The following is a 23284-nucleotide window of genomic DNA, read 5'->3' as shown; positions in this document are numbered from 1 at the left end:
ATCCTTCATTGTGTATATACTATCGATTTTGATTCACCCAATGTGAGCTACGCCTCTCATTTAAAGTCCCAACCCTTTCTCTTGTATTATGAAAAGGAAGGATATTCCTATCCCCTATGTAGGAGGTGCCCTACTTCTAGCACTGAGCCTCATTTAAGGCAGGTTTCTCATATAAAGTCCCAAACTCCCTTTTTGTTTGCAATTAGTAGTGCTAAAGGTACATTTCTGGTCCAGACCAAACTGGAGGAGGTACATAAATGAAAGTTCCCTGATTTGCAACAAGCAAACTAGACCCTCCAGGTGCAATGGCTGACTGTACAAAAAAGTGATTTACTAGCCTTCGAGAGGGCAGGGATCACAAGGCCCCCAGACTGTTTAGGACCATAGCTTCAACAGCCTTTCCAATAAAGCCAGTGACCAAGAAGCAGGATGAACACTGGACAATTCAGAAGAGCAGACAGGTGGACTGTCAGGAGCTTGAGTACATGGAAATCCCATTTACTGGGCCAATTTAATGCAATGGGGATCATCGGATGTCCTCCTTCTCAATCCTATGAAGAAGGCGAGGAAGAAACTGGAGGGACGGAAAGGCATAAATCAGACTGAACCTATCCAACAGTTTCACCAGTGTCCCCTGCGAAGGCCTAATGATACCCAGACTTGGTGACAAACTTAACCAGTTGCTGTTGAATCTGGACACCAAGAAGGTCCACATCAGGTGCGCCATACCAGTGGCAAATGCTTTTAAAGATCTCCAGATAAAAAGCCCAGTCTCCTGGATCCAGATGCTGATGACTGTAAGTTTCCCTGTCTGGAACGCCATAACGAGATGTTCTGCCCAAATAAGGATTAAGTCAGTTTCCCTTAGAGTAGCATTACTTCTGGTGCCTCCTTGAGGACAGATGAAGGCCACAGCATTTTCCAAATGTGTTCTTGTCAATTTACCTCATAATAGAGGAGTCCAGCATTTAAAGCATGACCAAGCCATCCCAGAATGTTGATCGAACTGACAACCAAGTCCCCTGTACTAAGATGTTCAGGACTGCTCTTTAGCCTGACAGGATAGCACCCATTGTGAGAACTCTCCACGATTATAGAAAATACGGTTTCCCCATTTCCAGTGCCGGACTGGAAATCCACCATGTCAAGGATAGTCTGGTCTTGGGGATCAGACATATCAGGTGGTCATAGGACTAAGTGTATATACTACTTGGCCAGAATTTTGAGGTTTTATGGTGTTGAGTGAAAGCAGGTTTGTGACACCACCCCAAAAAAAAAAAAAAGGCAACCATGTGACCCAAGACCCTCACGCATACACAGATTGAGGGCTACTTCTGAGAATGATAGGACAGAAGTTTATATCAAGGCAGAAACAATCTGGACAAATGTGTCTAATGCAAGACACAGGTACTTCAATCTGTGAAATAGATCCAGCGATGACTTTGGTAGGTTGAGGGTCTAACTGAAGCTCTATAGAACCTGTAGCACACGTTGAATGTTGGATGACAGGAAGGACTGATCCTTTAAACAGGAAAATGTCCAGGTACTCCACAATGTTGGTCCCCGGAGACAAAAGCAGAGCCAAAACTGGGGCAAGCACCTTTGTTAAAACAGGGTGGGAGACGTGACAGGCCCAAGGGAAGAGCGAAAAACTGGTAATACAGATTGCCCATCACAAAATGAAAACTGCATCAACGAGGCAGAAATGTGCAGAAAGGTATCCCGGATGTCTATGGAGGAAAAGAAGATAGCCAAAAAGAGGGAGGAAATGGCCGACTTTGCAATTTCCTTGTAAAACAGCTGAACCCATAGGAATACGTTTAAAGTTTTCAGATCCAGAATGGGCTGAACTCCACCATTCAGTTTTTAAGCTTTTAATTTTACAAGTATTATTATTTTTATTTTTTTTTAAATAGACTATGTACAGTAGCACAGGACATGGGTATACAAGTAAACCAAACAATGGCTGGTGTAAAAAATTACCAGACATCAGTACCAGAATGTAGAGGCACTTTAAAAACACATCCGCAAGGAGGTACAAATTCTATGGGGATTCCTCAATGAAAAAGGTAATACAATGCCCGTAAGAAAGGGAATGGGTGAATGAATTTGCTCATGATTAAAAGACAGTAAAAACTACAAATGGGGAAGGAATAGATAGTGACAGAGAAATGGAAAGGAAGAAGGGTAAAGGGAAAAAAACAAGCACATGAAAAAATTGGGACATGGGAAAAGGGTACAAAGGACCAACTAAGCAGCAAATCCAAGCTTTGGCTAACATCTGCCAGGCTGGAAAGAACATAAACCCCACCAGCTTACTCTTGTTTCTATTACAGACTGGGATAGGTCTATGGAATAGGACTTTTCATGGTTTATGAGTGAGATTGACATCTAGGACATGTTACACACATGTATCCAGAAGCAGAAGGCCTTGAGGAAGGACCATTAAATCTGAAACTGTCTATAGCCCTGAAATCCAATTGGGGGCACATTGGTAACGCATTTAGATCTGTGGTCAGGAGTCCTTTACCGTCATGAAACTAAGTATTAAGCATTTTCTTGGGCAAAGATGTTTTGGGAACATTTCGAGGTGGCCGCCCAAATGTTATTCCTGTTTGCTTTTTCAAGTGGTTTGCTTAGGTCTGCACTTTTCTATGTAGGAAAGATTCCTGGGACCCATAGAGTCCATGTGTGAAACAGAGTAGAAACCAGACCCCCAGAGTTAGGGTCCTTCTGGCAGCAGTTTTCTAATAGCGTCAGGTATGTGGGGCATTCAGTACGGTGCAGAACTAAACTGGAAATGTAATTATTTACTTGGAGCATAATGGATGGCTTCCTCAGCAGGTAACTTCTAGTGCTCCTGCAAATATTAGCAAAGATTAGCAGTCCATAAACCTACCTGACCCTACCACAACCAGAAAGCTATGGGTTTTTTCATAGGTAGGAAGAAACAAAGGGGATAGGGCAAATGGGAGGAGCTAAGATTACATGAATATTTCCCCTGATCCCAGTTTTTAACCTTTTAAACCTAGAAAGCATTCTCCTATAGCAGGAAGGAGATTAATATGGATAAGCTGAAGCAGGGAGGAGGTAGAGTGTGAAACTCTAGTTTGTAATCCTCTGGAAAAAAAAACACAGTCTGAACCTAGGCATCTGATGGGCAGACTCAATGGACAACTCACTCATCCGCCATCACTTTTCAATGTTTTGTCTATTCTGAAACCAAAAGGTTGAGAAGGCCAACAGACATAAGTCATTGGTTCCATGCTTAGCTCGATTGGATGGCTAGGTCTTCTTGCAAAAGTTGATTTATGTCTAAGACTTAATATTGGAAATATAAAAAAAAAAAAAAAAATAGGGTTTTTATAACAGCTTACCTGTAAAATCCTTTTCTTGTAGTACATCACGGGACAAAGAGCCACAGTAAATACTGTATGGTTATATAGGCACCTTTAGGTAATGGACACTGGCACACCCTAGACAGGAAGTTTAGCTCCCTATATAACCCCTCCCCTTTCCTCAGTTTTGTAGCAAGGCAATACACATGTAATCAGAAAGAGGGGAGAGACCTCTGTGTCCCATGATGTACTCCAAGAAAAGGATTTTACAGGTAAGCTGTTATAAAAATCCTATTTTCTTTATCGTACATCACGGGACAGAGCCATAGTAATTACTGTATGGGATGTCCCAGAGCAATGCTATCTGAGGGGAGGGAGACACAAACAAAAAGTAGGGTGCAATCAGACCAGAGGACCTATACTGCTGCCTGCAGCACACTGCGCCCAAAGGTGATATTGTCACGTTTTCTTACATCCACATGATAGAATCTGGTGAATGTATGGACTGAAGACCAAGTTGCGGCCTTGGAGCCATGGAGGCTTGGTGATGCACCGCCCACAAAGCACTAACAGCCCTGGTGGAGTGCACTTTGATTTGAAAAGGTGGTATTTTCCCTCTTCAAACCATAAGCTTGAATAATTACTTGTCGAATCCACTTAGCAATAGTAGATTTAGACGCTGTTTGTCCTTTCCTAGGACCTACAGGCAACACAAACAAAGCATCCGTTTTCCGAATCTGAGCAGTCGCCTCCAAATAGATTTGGACTGCTCTCACTACATCCAGAGAATGTAGTGACCTTTCTTCCGCAGAGCAGGGCTCTGGAAAAAATGAAGGTAGAATAATAATATCCTGGTTTAGATGAAAACCTGAAACCACCTTTGGCAAAAAACTAGGATAAGGATGCAATACTACTCTATCCTTGTGAATGATTAAATATGGCTCTTTACAAGAAAGAGCAGCCAATTCTGATACCCTTCTTGCAGAAGATATGGCTACCAGAAAAACAAACTTCCTTGTCAAGAGGACCAAGGGAATATGTTGTATCGGCTCAAAAGGCTGTTTCTGTAATGCCGACAGAACTAAATTCAAGTCCCAAGGGTTCAGGGGTGCTCTAACCGGTGGATTAAGCTGCGTTACCCCCCTGTATAAAGCTTCGGACCAAAGAATGTGAAGCAAGTGGTCGTTTAAACAAATTACAATAAGGCAGAGACCTAGACTTTGATGGTACTCAAGGCCAGCTTCATCTCTAACCCCATTTGAAGAAAGGCAAGGATTCTACCCATTACATACTTTCTGGGCTGCTAACCCCTGGATTCACACCAGGCAACATATGCCTTCCAGACTCTAATAAATGTCTCTGGAAGCTGGCTTCCTTGTGATAGCAGGTCTGGACATGGTGGTAGGGTCCATGAGGCCCCTACTGCCATTTTTACGATCTCTGCATACCAAGATCTTCCAGGCCACAAGAACTACCGACTTCCTTTCCTGCTTGATCCTGCGAAGAAGACGGGTAGCAGCAGAATAGGAGTGAATGCATAAATCAGTGAGAACTTATCCCAAGGAGTCACCAATGCATCTGTTCTGTATGCGAGTAGATCCCTTGTTCTTGACACAAAGTTGTTGACTTTGTTGTTGAACCTGGACGCAAACAGATCTACGTCTGGGATCGCCCATCTTTGGCATATAGCCCGGAAGATGTCTGGGTGAAGAGACCATTCCCCTGGAAACAACTGCTGGCGACTTAAGAAGTCTGCCTGCCAATTCTCTACCCTTGGAATGAAGATTGCCAATATGCACGGCACATGCTTTTCTGCCCAGGTTAGGATATGGTTTACCTCTCCCTGGGATGCATGACTTCTGGTGCCCCCTTGGTGATTGATATAAGCCACTGCTGTGGCATTGTCGGATTGGATCCTGACCGGACAATTCTTTAGGGCTAGGTATGCTGCCCGAATCTCTAAAATGTTGAGGGGTAAGGTGCTTTCGGCTCTGGACCATTTTTCTTGGACAGTTGTCTATTCCAGGACTGCCCCCCAACCGAAAGGCTGGCATCTGTTACCACCTTCCAGGTAACTGGTAAGGAGGATTTCCCTTTCCGCAGATTCTCGGGTATCAATCACCAACTGAGGCTCTGGCGCACTTTTGGCGACAAACGCATCGGAAAATCTAGCGCCTGGACCTTCTTGTTCCAGGCAGACAGCATACTGTTTTGCAGCAGTCTCGAATGAAACTGAGCATAGGGAACCGCTTCGAATGAAGACATCTTTCCAAACAATCCCATGCAAAGGCGAATAGAAGATTCCTTCTTCACCCTGACCACCTAAACCAGCTGCTTTATGGAGTCGATCTTTGCCTGGGGTAAAAACACCCTCTTCTGGGTTGTATCTATAACCAGACCCAAGTACTATAGTCTTCTTACTGGCTTAAAGAAGATTTCTCTAGGTTAAGGATCCAACCTAGGTATTGCAGGTAGTTGACTGTGGTGACCATGCTTTGGACTAAGCGGGCTACCGACTGATCAAGAGCAGGTTGTCTAGGTAAGCTATAATGATTATACCTTGGGCCCTTAATCTGGCCAGAGGAGGGGCCAGGACCTTTGTAAACACCCGAGGTGCAGTAGCTAGACCGAAAGGCAGAGCTACAAACTGAAAATGAATGTTTTCCACTTCGAAGCGCAGATATTTCTGATAAGCGGGGAAGATAGGAACATGCAGGTATGCATCCTTGATGTCAATTGAGGCCAGAAGTTCTCCTCCTTGTAGAATGGAGACTACTGATCGAATTGATTCCATACAAAAAAAGCGAATTTTCAGGAAACAATTTAGATCTTTGAGATCTAGAATGGGTCTGACATCTCCATTTGGTTTTGGAACCGTGAAAAGGTTTGAATAAAACCCCAATCCCTGCTGTTCCATCCTGGCTTTGCAATGTACGGTGGGCATAATCCCATAGGAACGCTCAGAGATTGGGCTCTGCACTAGGCAGACCAAGGCTCTAGACCTGTAAAAGGCACCCTAAATCCATATACTTCACTGCATGCCAAGGGAAGCATCCTTAGCAGGATGCAGGGCATAGCAACATTACAGGCCAGCCCCACATCTTCCACCATGCCGGGTCTGGGTAGAGCCTCTTAAAGCTCTTTTTTCAGAGACCACCAAGCTGGAAGCTACATAAAATAATTCAATGTAAGAAGCCAAGCTGCTGTATGTAGACAGAAGGGGTCCATCACCCAAAGACCCTAGCAAAAAACGGAAGCCATCTGGGAATGGGAGGGGTTATATAAGGAGATGTCCCTGCACCCTTTTTTATCAGTGTCTAATCACCTGAAGGGATCTGCATTGAACCCATCATAAGGATTTAGGCCTCATTCACACAAGCGCTGAGATTAGGCTCAAGCTGCATAAAACACATGGCCTAGGAGTCTCAGCACACTAAAGATGCCGGAGTCCTATACTGTACAATCAAAAAGTCATTTTGTCTCTAAACATAAAATTCTCTATTAAGTCAGCCTGTATTTGCTCAGTAGAATACTGCTGTTCCCTGGGATGAGGCTAGAGCCAGTGGTGTTTGCTTAGTGTACAGAGTACCATATTTCTATACATATGTGTAACAAAGCTCATCCAGCAATAAACCACAAAGTATGAGTTGTAAATGGAGTTCATCATTTTTAAAATATAAAAAAAGTTCCTAGGTACAACATTTTAGTTGCATTAACATGCCATGCCATGAAGAGACAATTGGAATAGGCAAGAGAAAGAAACTACTCGTTTTCACATTAGTAAGGCTGCTAATTAACAGTCTGGATTTAATTGCATAGTGCATGAAAAAAAATTATCTAGGTTTATGCAAATAACCAACCTTAAGAAAAAAAAACAAATCAAAATGTAACAAGTAAATGAGCAGTTGCTAAAACCATACCAAGAAAGGATATAATTTCCCAGTTTTAAAATTACCCATACAACAAGGATGTTGTCACACTGAACATCTCTAGAAAGCCTAATTCAAGATATGAGGAGGACAAAAACCTCCAAATAACTTTTTACTAAAGATGCTAATTATCGTAACTATCATGCCGTTTCAGCCTTATCTAAACATCTAATGAAATTCTCAGACAAAATCCAACCGCGTTCTTAGATTGTGACTATCCAAACCTTTCATATACTGTATGGCAGGGAGACAAAATGGCTCACTATATGTAATTTCAAGCTGCCTGGAACTCAGACATCTTTAATTCCTCCACATTATGCATATCTTCCGCTCAACCTGGAAAGTAACCAATCAAATTATCTTAAAGCGGGAGTCCGCCGGGAGTTCCGCCGTTTTTTTTTTTTTTTTAAAGCCAGCAGCTACAAATACTACAGCTGCTGACTTAAAATAATGACACTTACCCGCCCAGCACGCCCGCAATGTCGGCACCCGAAGCCGATCTCTCGATCGTCTCTCGGGTGCTGCCGCCGCCATCTTTCGGCTTCATTTCCCGGTTCCCTACTGCGCATGCGCGAGTCGTGCTGCGCAATAAGGATGGTCCCCGCTGTCTCTGGGATCCGTGTGTTTCCCAGCAGGCAGCGGGGGACTTTCGGAAAGGGGCGTACCTTCTGCAGAATCTACGCCGGAAGTGGGTGCAGATCCCTGTACTGTACAGGTATCTGCACCCCCCTCCCCCCTGAAAGGTGCCAATTGTGGCGCCGGAGGGGGGGGGGGGATTCCAATGAGCGGAAGGTCCACTTTAGGGTGGACCTCCGCTTTAAATGTAATGAAAAAAAAAACATTGGTTTTATAGACAGCTATCTATACAAATACTGTGCAGGAAAAAAATAAATACTTTTGGCCATAAATGGCCTAGACAAGCTCCACAATGTTCACATTTTCAGTCATTCCCTCCAAAAAAATCCATCCATTTCTAATTTCTAAGGCTCCATCTACACGACATCACGGAGCTGGTGGATGTTAGACCTCTTGTGCTCCTCCACCTTCCGTTTGAGGATGCCCCCCAGATGCTCAATAGGGCTTAGGTCTGGAGACATGCTTGGCCAGTCCATCACCTTTACCCCCAGCTTCTTTAGCAATGCATTGGTCGTCTTGGAGGTGTGTTTGGGGTTGTGGAATACTGCCATGCGGCCCAGTCTCTGAAGGGAGGGGATCTTGCTCAGCTTCAGTATGTCACAGTACATGTTGGCATTCATGGTTCTCTCAATGAACTGTAGCTCCCCAGTGCCGACAGCACTCATGCACCCCAGACTATGACGCTCCCACCTCCATGCTTGACTGTAGCCAAGACACAATTGTCTTTGTACTCCTCATTTGGTTGCCGCCACACACCATCTGAACCAAATAAGTTTATCTTGGTCTCATCAGATCACAGGACATGGTGCAGTAATCCATGTCCTTAGTCTGCTTCTCTTCAGCAAATGGTTTGCGGCTTTCTTGTGCATCATCTTTAGAAGAGGCTGACCCCCCACCCCTTCAACCTCTGCAGCAATGCTGGCAGCAGTCATATGTCTATTTCCCAAAGACATCCTCTGGATATGACTTCTTTGGTCGACCATGGCGAGGCCTGTTCTGAGTGAAACATGTCCGGTTAAACCGCTGTATGGTCTTAGCCACCGTGCTGCAGCTCAGTTTCAGGTTCAGGTTCTTGGCAATCTTCCTATAGCCTAGGCCATCTTTATGTAGAGCAACAATTCTTTTTTTTCAGATCTTCAGAGAGTTCTTTGCCATGAGGTGCCATGTTGAACTTCCAGTGACCAGTATATGAGAGAGAGAGCGATAACACCAAATTTAACACACCTGCTCCCCAATCAGACCTGAGACCTTGTAACACTAACAAGTCACATGATACCGGGGAGGGATAATGGCTAATTATACCCAATTTGGACATTTCCACTTAGGGGGTGTACTCACTTTTATTGCCAGTGGTTTAGTCATGAATGGCTGTGTATTGAGTTATTTTGAGGGGACAGCAAATTTACACTGTTATACAAGCTGCACACTCACTACTTTACATTGTAGCAAAGTGTAATTTCTTAAGTGTTGTCACATGAAAAGATAGAATAAAATATTTACAAAAATGTGAGGAGTGTACTCACTTTTGTGAGATCCTGTACGTCTCTCTATGAGAGTACTACTCAGATGTGCATCAGAGATGTGCATCAGGAGAGGCAGATGAGGCAATGCATCACCTGCCATGAACATAAGAATCAAGCTTCGAGGGTCATAGCTTGGCGGTCTGGGATTACAGAGACCCCAAATTTGGGGGGTAGGTGGCCAAAGTTGTACCCCACCACTGGTCAAAATTTGGGGCTCCTATAGTTTTGGAGATACGGGGCTTCTTGCACAGCCCGTTAGAAGCTATATACAGTGCAGTCAATTTAAATTCAAGCTGGCACACGCTGTTTGCAGCAAACTGAGAGGATGAGCTCACAGTGCCTATGATTTGTTGTCAGAGGCACTGAGCTCAATGGACAACTTGGAGCCTTGGACCAAATAGTAAAGCACCATTGGTCCAAGCTGTCCATTAAAAATGCTGTAGTGGAGGCTCTCCTCTCACTGCAGTGTCATAGAAGGGGGCATGTGTCTAAAAGACACATGCTCCCTTCCAGCCCAGCCCTCATAAGTACAAAGAAAAAACATGGGTTTATGGGTATAAGGTTTACCCATAATCCCATGTTTTTCTCACACAGTTAAGAGGGAGAATCTGCCTCTGCTGAAAATGTACTTTTTTTTAATCAAGTTAAATATAATATTATGCTATATACTATTACATAATTTATTATTTATCTATTTACTATGAAATTACTGGTTTAAGTTATAACTTCAAACTTCAGTGATTTGTCCATTAAGCCACCTGCTTGAGTACAGTTTTTGAAAATATAGTAAATTACCTTAAAACTAATATACAATTATTTTGTATATTACTTCCTTATGGTAATTAAAGCGGTGTTCCACCAAAAAATGGTACTTCCACTTTTCTGAATCCCCCCCCCCTCCGATGTCACATTTGGCACCTTTCAGCGGGGAGGGCGGAGCAGATATCCGTCTAATACAGACATTTTGCTCCCACTTCCGGGCATAGATCGCCGAGCCACCCGCGGGTATCTATGCCACTTCCGGCGCCTTCTCCACCCCTCTCGTTGTCTTCTGGGAGACACACAGGTCCCAGAAGACAGCACAGACTGGTGGGATCGCGCAACGCAAGTTGTACATGTGCAGTAGGGAACCAGGAAGTGATTCCCTTACCGAAGATGGCGGCGCCTCCACCCAAGAGCCGGAGGACGGGTCGGCTTCGGGTGCAGACATTGCGGGCGCCCAGGACAAGTAAGTGTCCTTTTTTTAAAAGTCAGCAGCTGCAGTATTTGTAGATGCTGACTTTGAAAAAATAAAATAAAAATAGGGGGAACTCCGCTTTAACCACTTACCACCCAGGCCAATTCTGGCACTTCTCTCTTATGGAGAGAAGTGTCAGGGACAGCGTTTGTAAATATTTTTGTTAAATGAGTAGAACTGCAATTGCATACATAATGAGAATATGTAACCTATGTGTATCTGGCTCTATTAGCCAGTGCCTCAACAGCCACTGACCTCACTGCATGTCCCTGATGTGCATACAGTTGAAGTGTATTTCAATCGGTCATTGAATTTGATAAGAGAATGGGCTGTATGCACCTCCCGGGTGCCGAAATTTGCTAGTTTGTATGCTGTACTGGCAAATGCACTCGTGTGTATGAGGACTACGGCTGGGTTCACATATGTGCAGTCTCAGGTTCGTGGCTGGTGTTCGGTGCATTCCTGTACTGTTCACTGGTTTAGGTGCGATTTAGGTCCGAATTCGCACATGAAGCAGACTCAAAGAAGCACTGGACCCTTTTTCAATCTGGATCGCAGCCGCCCCGGACACGTGCGAACTGGTTTCATTGAGAGACAGTCACACTTGCCTGTCATATGAATTGGATGCTGTAAAGTCCACATCCAATTCACATGTGTGAACCAGGTCTAAAAGAGTGTAGCGAAGAAGTGTGAAAAGCTGTTACTTTAGAGCAACATTCATAGTGGGTTCTGGTGCTGAGATGACTTGCACAATGACTGGACACATATCTATTTGCCCATGCTATTTGGCTGGAGATGTATTTAATTGTAGCTTTAGATTATTTAAAAATGGTAACCTTCTGGTTCACAGACATGGTGATCAAACTGTATTTCAACAGAGAGAAAATAAAATCTTTTTACCTGAAACTCCTCTTGCTTCTGTATTAGCCGACATCGGTCTTTGAGCAGCTCTTCAAAACCTAGTTCAGGTGCTCGACATTCAGCTATACCGAGTGGGAAATCGGATACCATGCTTAAAAAAAAAAAAAAAATGTTATCAACTTATTTTTGAAATGAAGCAATGGTTTTACATGTTCTGCCTTCCTCCCTCTCTCTTCTACTAGCAGCTCAGGGGAGAGACACCACCAGGGGAAGGAGTGTGTCTGTGCTCACATATCCTTACTGTGTGGATTTATGGTGAAAAGTATTGCATCAGCCAACAATGCACTGCACCATATTTACTAATCGAGATTATATGCTATGGCGGAGTTGTTTAGTCGAACAACCAAAACTTTAGACCTGTAACAGTAAACCAGAATAATCTACTATAAAGAATTCAAAACGTGTAGTATTTGTATCATTCACCCTTTAGCATAATGGGAAATGCTCATTCAAGTCTACAGACTTGCAGGTAACACATATTCAGAAGCAATAAGTAGGTCTTCAGCAGAAAGGGAGGTTCTTAAAAAAAATAAAAACACACACACACACACACACACACACACACACACACACACACGTGTATGGCCATTTTAAAGTGTGTTGAAAATACTCCATAGGGCAGTACCAAATGACAACTACCCATTTACATCAAACCTGTCTTCTGGCACACTGTGGTGTGTTAAACACAGGTTACCGTATATTTTAAAAAGTGTTGCATTAAGGCGGCCCATTCACTGTGAATAGGTTGCCAATGCACCACAACAGATAGAAAATCTATATAGGGCTTTTTTTTTAGCAAGGCAACATTCCGTATATGTTTTGGTGCGCTGCAATGTGTTGCACTATACATTACAACGCTCTGGAGTGAGCTGCCCAAACTCAGACCCTAGAGAAACATGGAGTGACTTTATTGCATTCCACAGCGCAAACAGAATGCTTGTTGTCTTCACTGCATTGTGGCACGTGAAAAGTGTGCCAACCATTTGCCACCCGCAATACACACACACACGCATACACACACACACACACATATATATATATATATATATATATATATATATATATATATATATATATATATATATATATATATATATATATATATATATATATATATATATATATATATATACACACACATACATACATACATACATACATACATACACACACACACACACACACACACACATTTTGGCAGTGGTTTACCGGGATTAGAGCTGAAAGCAGCTAATTAGCTACTGGATCGCCACAAAGCTGGCCATGTGAGGTGAGCAGAGATCAGATCGTCTCTGTACACCTCTATGATCTTTTTGGACCGGAGTAATGTTGTGACACAATTTCTGGTCTAGGGTGGAAATAAACATTTTTGATAATCTTTTTGCTTAAAAAAATAAAAAAATAATCTTCTTGATCTTTTGCTTTCAAAAAGGTAGAGGAGAGATATGGGGTCCCATAAAAGGGAACCTGTCATTCTTTAAATCTATTACAAAGGATGTTTACATATAAACAGGAAAAAAAAAAGTGAAAAAATAAAATAAAATAAAATAAAAAAGGAAGGAGGAATAAAATCAGGGGGGTGTAGAAAAAAAAAAAAAAAAAAAAGAACCCCCCCCCCATGCTTATGTGCAGAAGCAAACGCATATTCTAAACAGTGTTCGCACAACACATGTGAGGTATCGCTGTGAACGTTTGAGCTAGAGCAATAATTCTAGAGATAGGCTTCCACTTTAACGCCCCTGCTCGGCTCCTTCCACTATAGCTGTCAGCAGGGCAGAGGAGAGAGCTGAAGAGTCACGCGAGCGCCAGTAGCCGATCTAATATATGGTATAATCTGCATTTTCTTTTTTTTAATGCAACACAGGCACATTGACACATAGCATTATATAACAGAGAGGATGGCATGATCAAAGTATAGTGGGTTAACAACCACTTTAACCACTTTCCGGCTGGGCCATAGCTGAATGACTGCTACAGCATGGTGAGGAGAGAGGGAGAGCTGAGTGCAGCAGGACTATCTGAAGTTCCCACATCACTGATCTGTGTCCAGCCATGGCTCATCCATCCACGCTCTGTGTGTGCTCCATCCATGGCTCATTCATCCATCCTCAATGCGTGCTCCATCCATGGCTCATCCATCCATGCCCCATCCATCCGTGCTCCATCCATGGCTCATTCATGTTACAGCCATGACTTATACATCCCCATTCATGGCTCATCCGTGATCAGCAATGCCACATCAGTGATCATCCGTACCACATCCCCTCTACTTTATGAAGATATTAAGTACCGTACTAGTAATCCTAAATACCTTCTTGCATAGTGCTGCTCTGCAGTAATGTGACCTCCGTCCACTCTCATTCCCAAATCTAAGGAGAGCAGCAGGAGGGGTTGAGATTAGCCTCTGACGTATGCCAGCCAGCAGAGGGAGGCATGTAGGATTATAATTTTTTTTAAACGGACACACTGTAAAATATTAGAAATGGGCCAAACACCCACCGGTTCGATTCATGCCACATCTCTCGAACATCGGACCGGTACAACTAACCCCATTGGACTTGAAACTTGAACAATCAAAAGTCCCTGTTTTGAAGGCTTATGTGCAAAGTTAATGGCCATAAAAAGGGTATGGGGGCCCGGCTATTGCCCTATGGGACATGTACCAATGCAAAAAAAAAAAAAAAACTTTTAAAAGATTGTTTTTAAAACAGCAGTGATTTGAATGATGCTTAAAGTAAAAGGGAATAAAGTTAGAAGATTTTGGATTAGAGTGTATAACTTTATTTATACCCTCACTAACTTGAATCTGATAAAATCAGCTAACCAAGCTCTCCTAGGCGGCAGGGTTGCGGAGGCCTCTAAGTCCCAAAGACAACTCCTTACATTTACTATTTATATCTGCAAAAATTACCATAGCAAGGAATTGGAGATTTGCCGCCCTGCCAATTGCACAGCTTAAAACATAAAATGTTGTGGTTGATGATGAATGAAAGGTTGACAGCATTGGCACAGGACAAGATGAAATTGTTCCATAGAATGGATTGCATATCTGACAAATGATCCCAGGACACATATTGACTAGCTACACTCAAGGGATATGGGACATGTGACACGGGACTGTGGAACCCCCCCCCCCCCCTTGTCTTTCCTTACTCTTTCCACCTTTCTGATCTTTCTTATAATCTCCCTTTCTTTATTTTGTTTGTGTTACAATTTTCTGGTCTCAATTGAAGCACGATCCGCTGCAATATTAGTCATTCACTCCTGGCAGGTCATAGCCCGCACGGAGGGTGGGGGTTGGCGCTCGCCCGGGGGAGGACCCGGGGTCCCCCGTGGAGAAAATGGGGCACGGGTCATCCCGGCGAGCGGAGGGCAGGCAGAAGATTTAAAGTGGGAATAAGGTGTAAACCATAGGATGTTGTACTAAACGGTGAAGCTATGATTTATAGTTGGTAATAGAATGGAAGTCATCAATAGCCCTGCTAGCAAACTGTAAAAGGCACTAGAAAGAAAGATCTAGAAATTTTACTAAAGGAGTGCCATAGGAGATAACCAGAATGATAATTGTATTGCATACTGAACTTATTGTACTGATATAATGAAAAGTTGAGACCTTTGTTTTTTCTTTTTGCATTGTAAACCTAAAATTATTGAAACATAAAAGTAAAAAGGGAAAATGCAAAATTCCTTTATATATAGTGCCTGGGGGGGGATCTCCCTAGTCTGCCTGTTAAGCGGCACATCTCTACCGTGTATAGAATCTGCTGCAGCGAAACAGACATTTATAAAAGAAAAAAAAAAAAACGAAATTTAAAAATTAAGCCTGTATGAGGCCACAATTTAGTGCACTTAGAACATTTATGGTGTCTCTATGGCAGACTTTGGATGGAAATAAAGTTTTGCACCACAGAGAGCAAGCCTTATGTGAAGAAGCCAAATTATAGTACACTCAGGCCAAGGTTAACATTAATGAATTAACGTTAATATTTTTTTAGATGAAGTCTTGTGTCTCTTTTGCAGCCTTTAGATAGAAGTAACGGGTGCAAAAAAAATTGGTCTTTGGATGTCGGTGGGGTCTTTACACCGTAACCCTATAGAGGTACTCTTGATGACAGCAAGAATTGGCCTTGCTGTAAAAAAATGTTTAATTTGATGTCCCAAACAGGTGCAGAAAAATTGGTCCTTGTGTATTAAATTGTGCCCATGAAACCTATACCAAAAAAAATAAATTCAAAATCAACACCCACAAAGCTAAGCAGCCTCGATAGTCTTGCAGAGACTCGAGATCCCATTAACACTTAATCAGCAACATCTGCATCAGGGATTTGATTGCTGCTGTTAATCCAGGACAGATTAATTTTAGCAAATGTCAGCTGGTCAATGGAATCTGTGGACAGACACACTCTTATCTGTCACAAAACCTCCAGCAGCACTGAATGCCCTTTCGGAAAGCATGCTGGATGCAGGGGAGCCCAGCAGCTCAATTGCATACTGGGCAAATTTTGGCCAGTAGTCTATTATCATGACCCAGAAACCCACTGGATCATCTACTAGAAAGATCTCCATGTCTGTTTTCGCCCCTAGATAATCTTCCAACATATGATGCAGATTCTGCCGATGGGATCTTGGAGCTGACAGCCCTGGGCATCGAGAACAATTTTTTTTTACATGCATCGCTGAGGCGGCCCCCTTCTCCACCGCTCCTCCTTCAACCAACAGAAGCCTCAAAAGTAGCTTTTTCATGTGATTGTAACCTACATCTGGAAAGGTACTACATAAACTCCTCTTTAAAGGTGTACTCTGTGAGGACAGGATGAGTTCTGAGACTTTTCCCTTGTAACAGTGGTAAAGGAGGGTTGCCAGCCACTAATGAGCCTTATCCTTGATGCCACAAATGTTCAGGTCCTTTTGCAGGCTTTGAAGAATAAGGGAGCCCATGCACCGCAAGTCTGAGGGGGAATGAGAAGCAGAGTCCTCGAGGTCACTGAGGATTACAGTATCTGGAACTGCCTCCTCTCAGCCACGTACTACTCCCAAGGTTTCTGGGGACTGAAAACCAATCTCTTAAGGTTTAACGTCTTCTTAAATGTCTTCCTTTGCTTCTATGCCTCCAAAACTGCCAGTATCCTCTTCCTCCTCCCTCTCCTCGTGTGTTCTGTGGAGATGCAAGAATGGGGTCTACATAAAGCGGGCCATGAGAGGAAAGGAAGTCTTCTCCATTCCTCCCGCTGCTCTGCCTCGAGTGCCCGGTCCATAATGCCATGCAGAGTATGCTCCAGCAGGAGCACAAGAGGGATTGTGTCTCTGCATGCATAGTCATGGCTCACCATCCTTGTCGCTTCCTCAAAATGATGACAGTACAGCGCATGCATCCTTTATCAGCAGCCATTGGCGTCACAAAATAAAGCAGAGCTGCCCCAAGCTTGTTCCTTGTGACATACTCACACAGGTACTCGTTGACTGTCCTCTGCTGCATGTGCAGTATAGTCAATGTTTATCTGGCACTCCAAATGGAGTAATGCTTAGGGATATAATCTGTGGCTGTAGTATGTCCAGAACTCTGCAAGACATGTAAGGAGAAAAACAGGGAGGGCGGGGCGCCAACCTGAATGTAGTATTAAAATTATGACTTTAATGGGATAAGATTAAAAACACTTACATGATAGAAGATACATTCTCGTCAAAGTAAAGTGCAGTCCTGGCATTCCAAATGGCTCTGCAGGTCCTACCACTGTTCCAGATAGCTGGAAAAGGATTGGGCAGCTGGCTGGAATGGATCAGTGTTGTCTCCAGGAGAAAGGAACCAGGAAGCTCCACAGTGAGCAGCAGGAAGCAATGTCACCGGTGTCTGATTGGACCAAGGCAGAGCTGGAATCTAGTCAATCAGGGCTGCAGTGGTGAAGGCTACATGCTTGGAGCTGCCTGCTCCTTCTACTGGCCAATAGAAGTAGCAGCCAGCTCCGAGGCTGCTGAGAAATCATAAGGTATAGCGGGGGTAGACATAAAAGGGGAGGAGTGAGAAGAACAATTGTGTGCCTTGTGTGTGATTTTCAGGTGCTTGTGCCAACAGCCTGAGTGGTGGGAGGTTAAAATCCTTGTCACGCATTTGGTACCCAAACGGCTGGTGTTTTTGCCATGCTTGATCTGTTTGTGGCAGAGACTGCAAATTGCAACAGTGCGATCAGCTGAACATGTGCTTAAAAAGGCCCCCACAGCTGAGCTGGGGCGGAGATAACAGCTCCATAATCTGATGGAATAGGGTGGCTGCTCTCTACTCTTCCACAATGGCTGCTTCTGGAGTACATCCTGCCTTGTTGGGATTGTTTTTCCTCCTCACTTTCCTCCTGTGATCCATCCAGCACCCAATACCTTATCACCCCCTCCATCCACATCATCATTGGAGCCAACTTGGCAATATGCTGTGGCTGGGGGAACATGACTGCCAATTTATTGTTTATTAGTGTTCTCCCCTCTGCAGGCTTATGGTACTCTCTTCCTCTACCTCAGAGCCAACATCAGAATCAAGTGATGTCTGTGCATCCTCAAGAAGCAAATGGCTGACGCTGTGTTCTAAAATTTCAGCTGACTACTCCATGCATGATACTTGGGCTATGGCAGGAGTAAGCCGCTCTGATACCTGCGGTGGACTGCTCACTAGTGTCATCTTGGGTCAGAGGACGAGGATGGCTTAGTAAGCCAGTCCATCACCTCATCGACATGCTGTGGTGGTGTCACGTACCTGGTGGAAGGAGCCCGGAGTGCAGGGAGCGGCCTCTCGTAAGCCTCTGGCTCGAGATCCCCTGAGAGTGGGAACAGGGACTCTAGAGATCAGAGGGCACAAGTTCCAAGTCCGTGTTGGTGGGCTTGGTCCTGGAGCTGGCGTCAGACAGCAGCGGGTGCAGGCAGGTGGTTCTGGAACAGCTGGAGAGCAGTCAGCGGCTGGCAGCAGATGCAGGAGGTAACACAGGAACGGCTGGCAGGCGGGCAACAGGCAGCAGCGGTCACAGAAGACAACCGGATCAGCAGGCAACAGCAGGGTCAAACACAGGCCGGGTCGTCAACGGGCAGGCAGCAGAAGTACCGAAGGAGAAGGCAGAAGCGTGGTCAGGAAGTCCGAGGGTCAAGGCTGGCAGCAAGCAGGGGTAATCGGGAACAAGCCGGGTAGATCAGAGGCAGGAACAATCAGGTTTAGCAGAGGTAACTCACAGGAACGCTGTAGACAGAACAGCACCGGGCCACTAGAACGGATCTCTTAAGAAGCCCTCTGGGCGCCAAGAACGGTCGCACGGCGTGCCCGCGCGCCCCCACGTGAAACCGTGCAACCGTTCGTGACCCCGCGCACCCGCGTGCGCACGTTCGCAACCTCGCGCACCCGATCGTACCTGCTCGCACCCGCGTGCGTCCGTTCGCGCTAACGCGCGCCCGGGAAGACCTATTAGCGCTCAACGGACCAATTCTGTGGATAGGTCTTCCATGGGCCGCTGGGACTCGGGAACGACCATGACATTGCCCCCCCCCCCAAGGGGCAGCCTCCGGATGCCCAATTGAGCCATTTTACTAGGATGGGCCCTTTCAAAGGCAAGAATCAGTCTCCTGGCATGAATGTTGGATTCAGGTTCCCAAGAATTTTCTTCAGGTCCGTACCCTTTCCACTTCACCAGGAATTGAACTTGATGCCGTCTACGCCTACAGTCCAAGATAGATTCCACCTCGTACTCGACTTCACCGTCGATGATCACAGGTTCAGGTGGGACAATCCTCCGGCTGTCAAAGGGATCCGGGATGGCTGGTTTGAGTAAAGCTACATGAAATACGGGGTGAATCCGGAACGATTCTGGCAGTTTTAGCTCAAATGCTACGTCGTTTATCTTTTTCACAATTGGGAAGGGACCCACAAACCTTGGTCCCAATTTCTTAGTAGAACAGGCCATCTTTAGGTTCAACGTGGAGAGCCAAACCTGGTCCCCAACTTTGAGTTCAAGTTCCCCCCTTCTCCTCCTGTCAAAGACTTCTTTATTATGTCTTTGGGTCCTTGCCATGGTCTCCTGCAGCAGTCTGTTGTTGGAGCTGAAGAAGTCGATACTCTCCTGGACCGCTGGTACCGGGCTTTCAGGCAGGTCTTGGGACAAAAATGAGGGATGGAAGCCGTAGTTGGCGAAGAACGGGGACTGACTTGTGGCAGAGTGGATGGAGTTATTATAAGCAAATTCTGCTAACGGGAGCAAGGGAGCCCAGTTGTCCTGAGAAAAAGACGAGAAGCAGCGCAGGTACTGCTCCAGCGTCTGGTTTGTCCGTTCTGTTTGCCCATTGGTCTGTGGGTGGTAAGCAGACGAAAGACAAAGATCAATTTTCAAGGCCCTGCAAAGTGCTCTCCAGAATTTAGACGCGAATTGCACACCCCGATCAGAAGTAATGTTTGCGGGAACGCCATGTAGCCTCACAATTTCTTTAATAAATACCTCAGCGGTTTCTGCAGCGGAGGGGGTGCCCTTCATCGGCAAGAAGTGGGCCATCTTGGTTAGCCTGTCCACTACCACAAAGATTGTGGAATAGCCTGATGGTGGAAGCCCTACGATAAAGTCCATTGATATCATCCGCCAAGGCCTCTCTGGAACAGGTAATGGTTTCATCAGACCCCAGGCCCTGGACTTGTTGCTTTTGTTCCGGATGCAAATGGCGCATGCCTCCACGTATTTCTTACAGTCAGATCTCAACTGGGGCCACCAAAAGGTGTGCTGGACCAACTCGGTGGTCTTGAGGGCACCGAAATGGCCGGCCAGCGGGTGATCATGGCATGCACTGAGGACTGGCACCCGAGTCTCCTGGGGAACAAAAATTTTGCCTTCATACCAGAGAAGTTCGTCTTGGGCCAGAAGTGTGACGTTAGGTGGAGGAGTGGCACCAGCGGAGGCTTGCTTGATCAGAGACAACAAATCTGTTTGAAGAAGAAGAAAGTTCCCTGAGGTCAGGATGGTATCTGGATGTGGGGAAGTCTCTGGCTCGTTGAACATTCGGGACAGGGTGTCCGGTTTGGTATTCTTGGATCCCGGGCGATAAGTAATATGAAATGAAAACCGGGAAAAGAAAAGAGCCCATCTGGCCTGACATGGCTTCAACCTCTTGGCGCACTTCAAATACTCCAGATTTTTGTGATCTGTGTAAATAAGGATTGGGTGTGTGGCCCCCTCCAGCAGGTAGCGCCATTCCTCAAGGGCCACTTTAATGGCTAATAGCTCCCGATCTCCGACATCATAATTCGCCTCTGCTTCGGATAGCTTGCGGGAAAAGAATGCGACTGGGTGCAGACGGGCCCTAAGCCCATGTCTTTGGGATAGAATCGCCCCAACCGCAATCTCAGAGGCGTCGACCTCTAGGATATAAGGCCGGGTCGGGTCAGGATGCTTGAGAATAGAGGCCGACACAAACAAGCTTTTCAGAGTAGAGAAGGCTTCCTGAGCCTCTGGGGACCATTGAAACTTCAGACCCTGCCTGGTCAGTCTTGTGATGGGGGCTATAATAGTGGAAAATCCTCTAATAAATTTCCTATAGAAATTCGCAAATCCAACGAAACGCTGGACCCCTTTTCTGTCAGTGGGAGCGGGCCAATCACGGATAGCGGAGATCTTCTGAGGGTCCATCTCGATGCCATCTACAGAAATTACCAGCCCCAGGAATTGAATACTTTGTTGTTCGAAGGTACATTTCTCCGGTTTGGCATATAGCCCGTGAAGTCGGAGTCGGGATAGTACTTTCCTGACATGTTCCCGGTGTTCTGCCAGGGAGGAGGAGAAGATCAGGATGTCGTCCAGATAGGTAATGACGAACAGGTCTAGGTAGTCTCTGAAGATGTCGTTGATGAAGTGCTGGAATGTGGCGGGAGCGTTACATAAACCGAAGGGCATGACCAGGTACTCAAAATGGCCGAAGCGAGTACGGAAGGCAGTCTTCCACTCGTCGCCATCACGGATGCGGACCAGATTGTAGGCCCCCCGGAGATCCAGCTTTGAAAACACTGCTGCTGACCCCAGTCTCTGGAAGAGTTCCGGCACAAGTGGTAGGGGATAACGATTCTTTATAGTTATCTTGTTAAGGGCCCGGTAGTCAACGCAGGGCCGCAGAGTCTGGTCCTTCTTTTCCACGAAAAAGATCCCCGCTCCCGCCGGTGAAGTAGAAGGACGTATAAATCCCTTCCTGAGATTATCATCCAGGTAGGACTTCAAGGTCACCAACTCAGTCTCTGATAGTGGGAAAATTCTCCCAAAAGGAATTTCTGCCCCTGGAAGTAATTCAATAGGACAGTCGTATGGCCTGTGAGGGGGTAAGGTCTCCGCACCCTTTTTGCTAAATACATCCAGGTAATCATGGTAGGCAGGTGGTACAGCTTGGCGAGTTTCTGCGTCAACTTCCAGGCAGAGCAATGAAGAGGAAGCCTGGTCGGTTCCCGACAAGCAGTGCTGGAGACAGTAAGGTGAGAGGAATCTTAAAGTGGAGTTGCCCCCCAAAAAATAAAACTACTTAAAATTCTTAAAAAAAATCAAAAAAAAATAATTGGCAAAAAAAAAATTTTTTACTCACCTCTAAATACCGGTTGCTAGGGGGTCCCTCGTAGTCTGCCTTCTTCATTGCCCGGGCTGGTGACATCACTTCCCCTCGCGCCGCACATTCACCGGGGACCTGTCACGTGTCCCAGGTGACTGTACGGCGTATCACGGCGCCCTGCGCCGCTCGCGCATGCGCAGTGGGTGCCCGGCTGTGAAGCCACAGCCGGGTGCCCACAGTATGCATGACGGCGCCGAGAGCGGAGCGGGGAGCGAGGGGGGGGCTTCGTTCCCCCGCATCGCTGGAACCCGGGACAGGTAAGTGTCCGATTATTAAAAGCCAGCAGCTGCAGTATTTGTAGCTGCTGACTTTTAATTTTTTTTTTTTAGGGGGTACCCCACTTTAACTCCCCGGTGGACCAGTCAATAAGGGGGTTATGTGCCTTTAGCCAGGGCATGCCGAGAATGATAGGGAAGAGGGGGGAAGTAATAACATCCAGACAGAGCAATTCTTGATGGATCCCGGCAATAGAGGTTAATAAGGGCTGAGTCTCCTGGGTTACAGGACCGGACTTGAGAGTAGAACCATCGGCCAGATGTATAGAAAGTCCCCTTGCCCTGGGCCGGAGAGGGATGTTATGTCTTGAGGCGAAAGTTAAGTCCATAAAGCCACTGCAAGCTCCCGAATCAATAATGGCGTTGGTCTGGACGTTCCCTCCTGGTAGCTGCAAGGAAATGGACACAGTCAAATGGGAGGTAGTACTAGGACAGTCTAACGTAAGGGCAGGAGATACGGAGAGACACTTACGGAGCTTGGCAGGGCAATTACGCACAAAGTGTCCAGACCCTCCACAGTATAGGCAGAGATTTCCCTCCCGACGGCGTTGGCGTTCTTCTGGCGTTAAGGAAGGCCTAAGTAAGCCCAGCTGCATGGGCTCAGGGAGATCCTGACTCGTCGTGGTGACAGCGGGAGAGGTAGGATGAGGAGAGCTGCGGACCCGAGGAAGCATCCATACCAGACGAGTTGTTGAGGACCGCTCCAGGCGGCGTTCCCTCAGCCGCCTGTATTTGGATAGCTAGCTCCACCAAGGCTTCTAGAGTCTCTGGAATGCCCACTCGGGCGAGCTCGTCCTTCAAGGGTTCCGATAGGCCCATACGGAAC

The 23284-nt window shown here is 45.7% G+C and overlaps 1 protein-coding gene across 4 annotated transcripts in view; it reads right to left on the bottom strand.

Moving 5' to 3' along the window:
- HSPBP1 (HSPA (Hsp70) binding protein 1) overlaps positions 1-23284 on the bottom strand; it is a 117376-nt gene that overhangs the window by 14594 nt on the left and 79498 nt on the right. For all 4 annotated transcript variants that reach the window (XM_077457493.1, XM_077457491.1, XM_077457494.1 and 1 more), the window contains one exon: positions 11564-11675. In XM_077457493.1, the coding sequence (XP_077313619.1) occupies positions 11564-11675 (112 nt within the window). The remainder of the gene's footprint in view (positions 1-11563; positions 11676-23284) is intronic.

Source organism: Lithobates pipiens, unplaced genomic scaffold (genome assembly GCF_037356315.1).
Source record: "Lithobates pipiens isolate NorthernLeopardFrog02 unplaced genomic scaffold, aLitPip1_a1.2 Scaffold_27, whole genome shotgun sequence".
NCBI classification, from domain to species: Eukaryota; Metazoa; Chordata; class Amphibia; order Anura; family Ranidae; genus Lithobates; species Lithobates pipiens.
The sequence above is the reverse complement of the archived record's forward strand: the minus strand, read 5'-3'. Positions and strand labels throughout refer to the sequence as shown.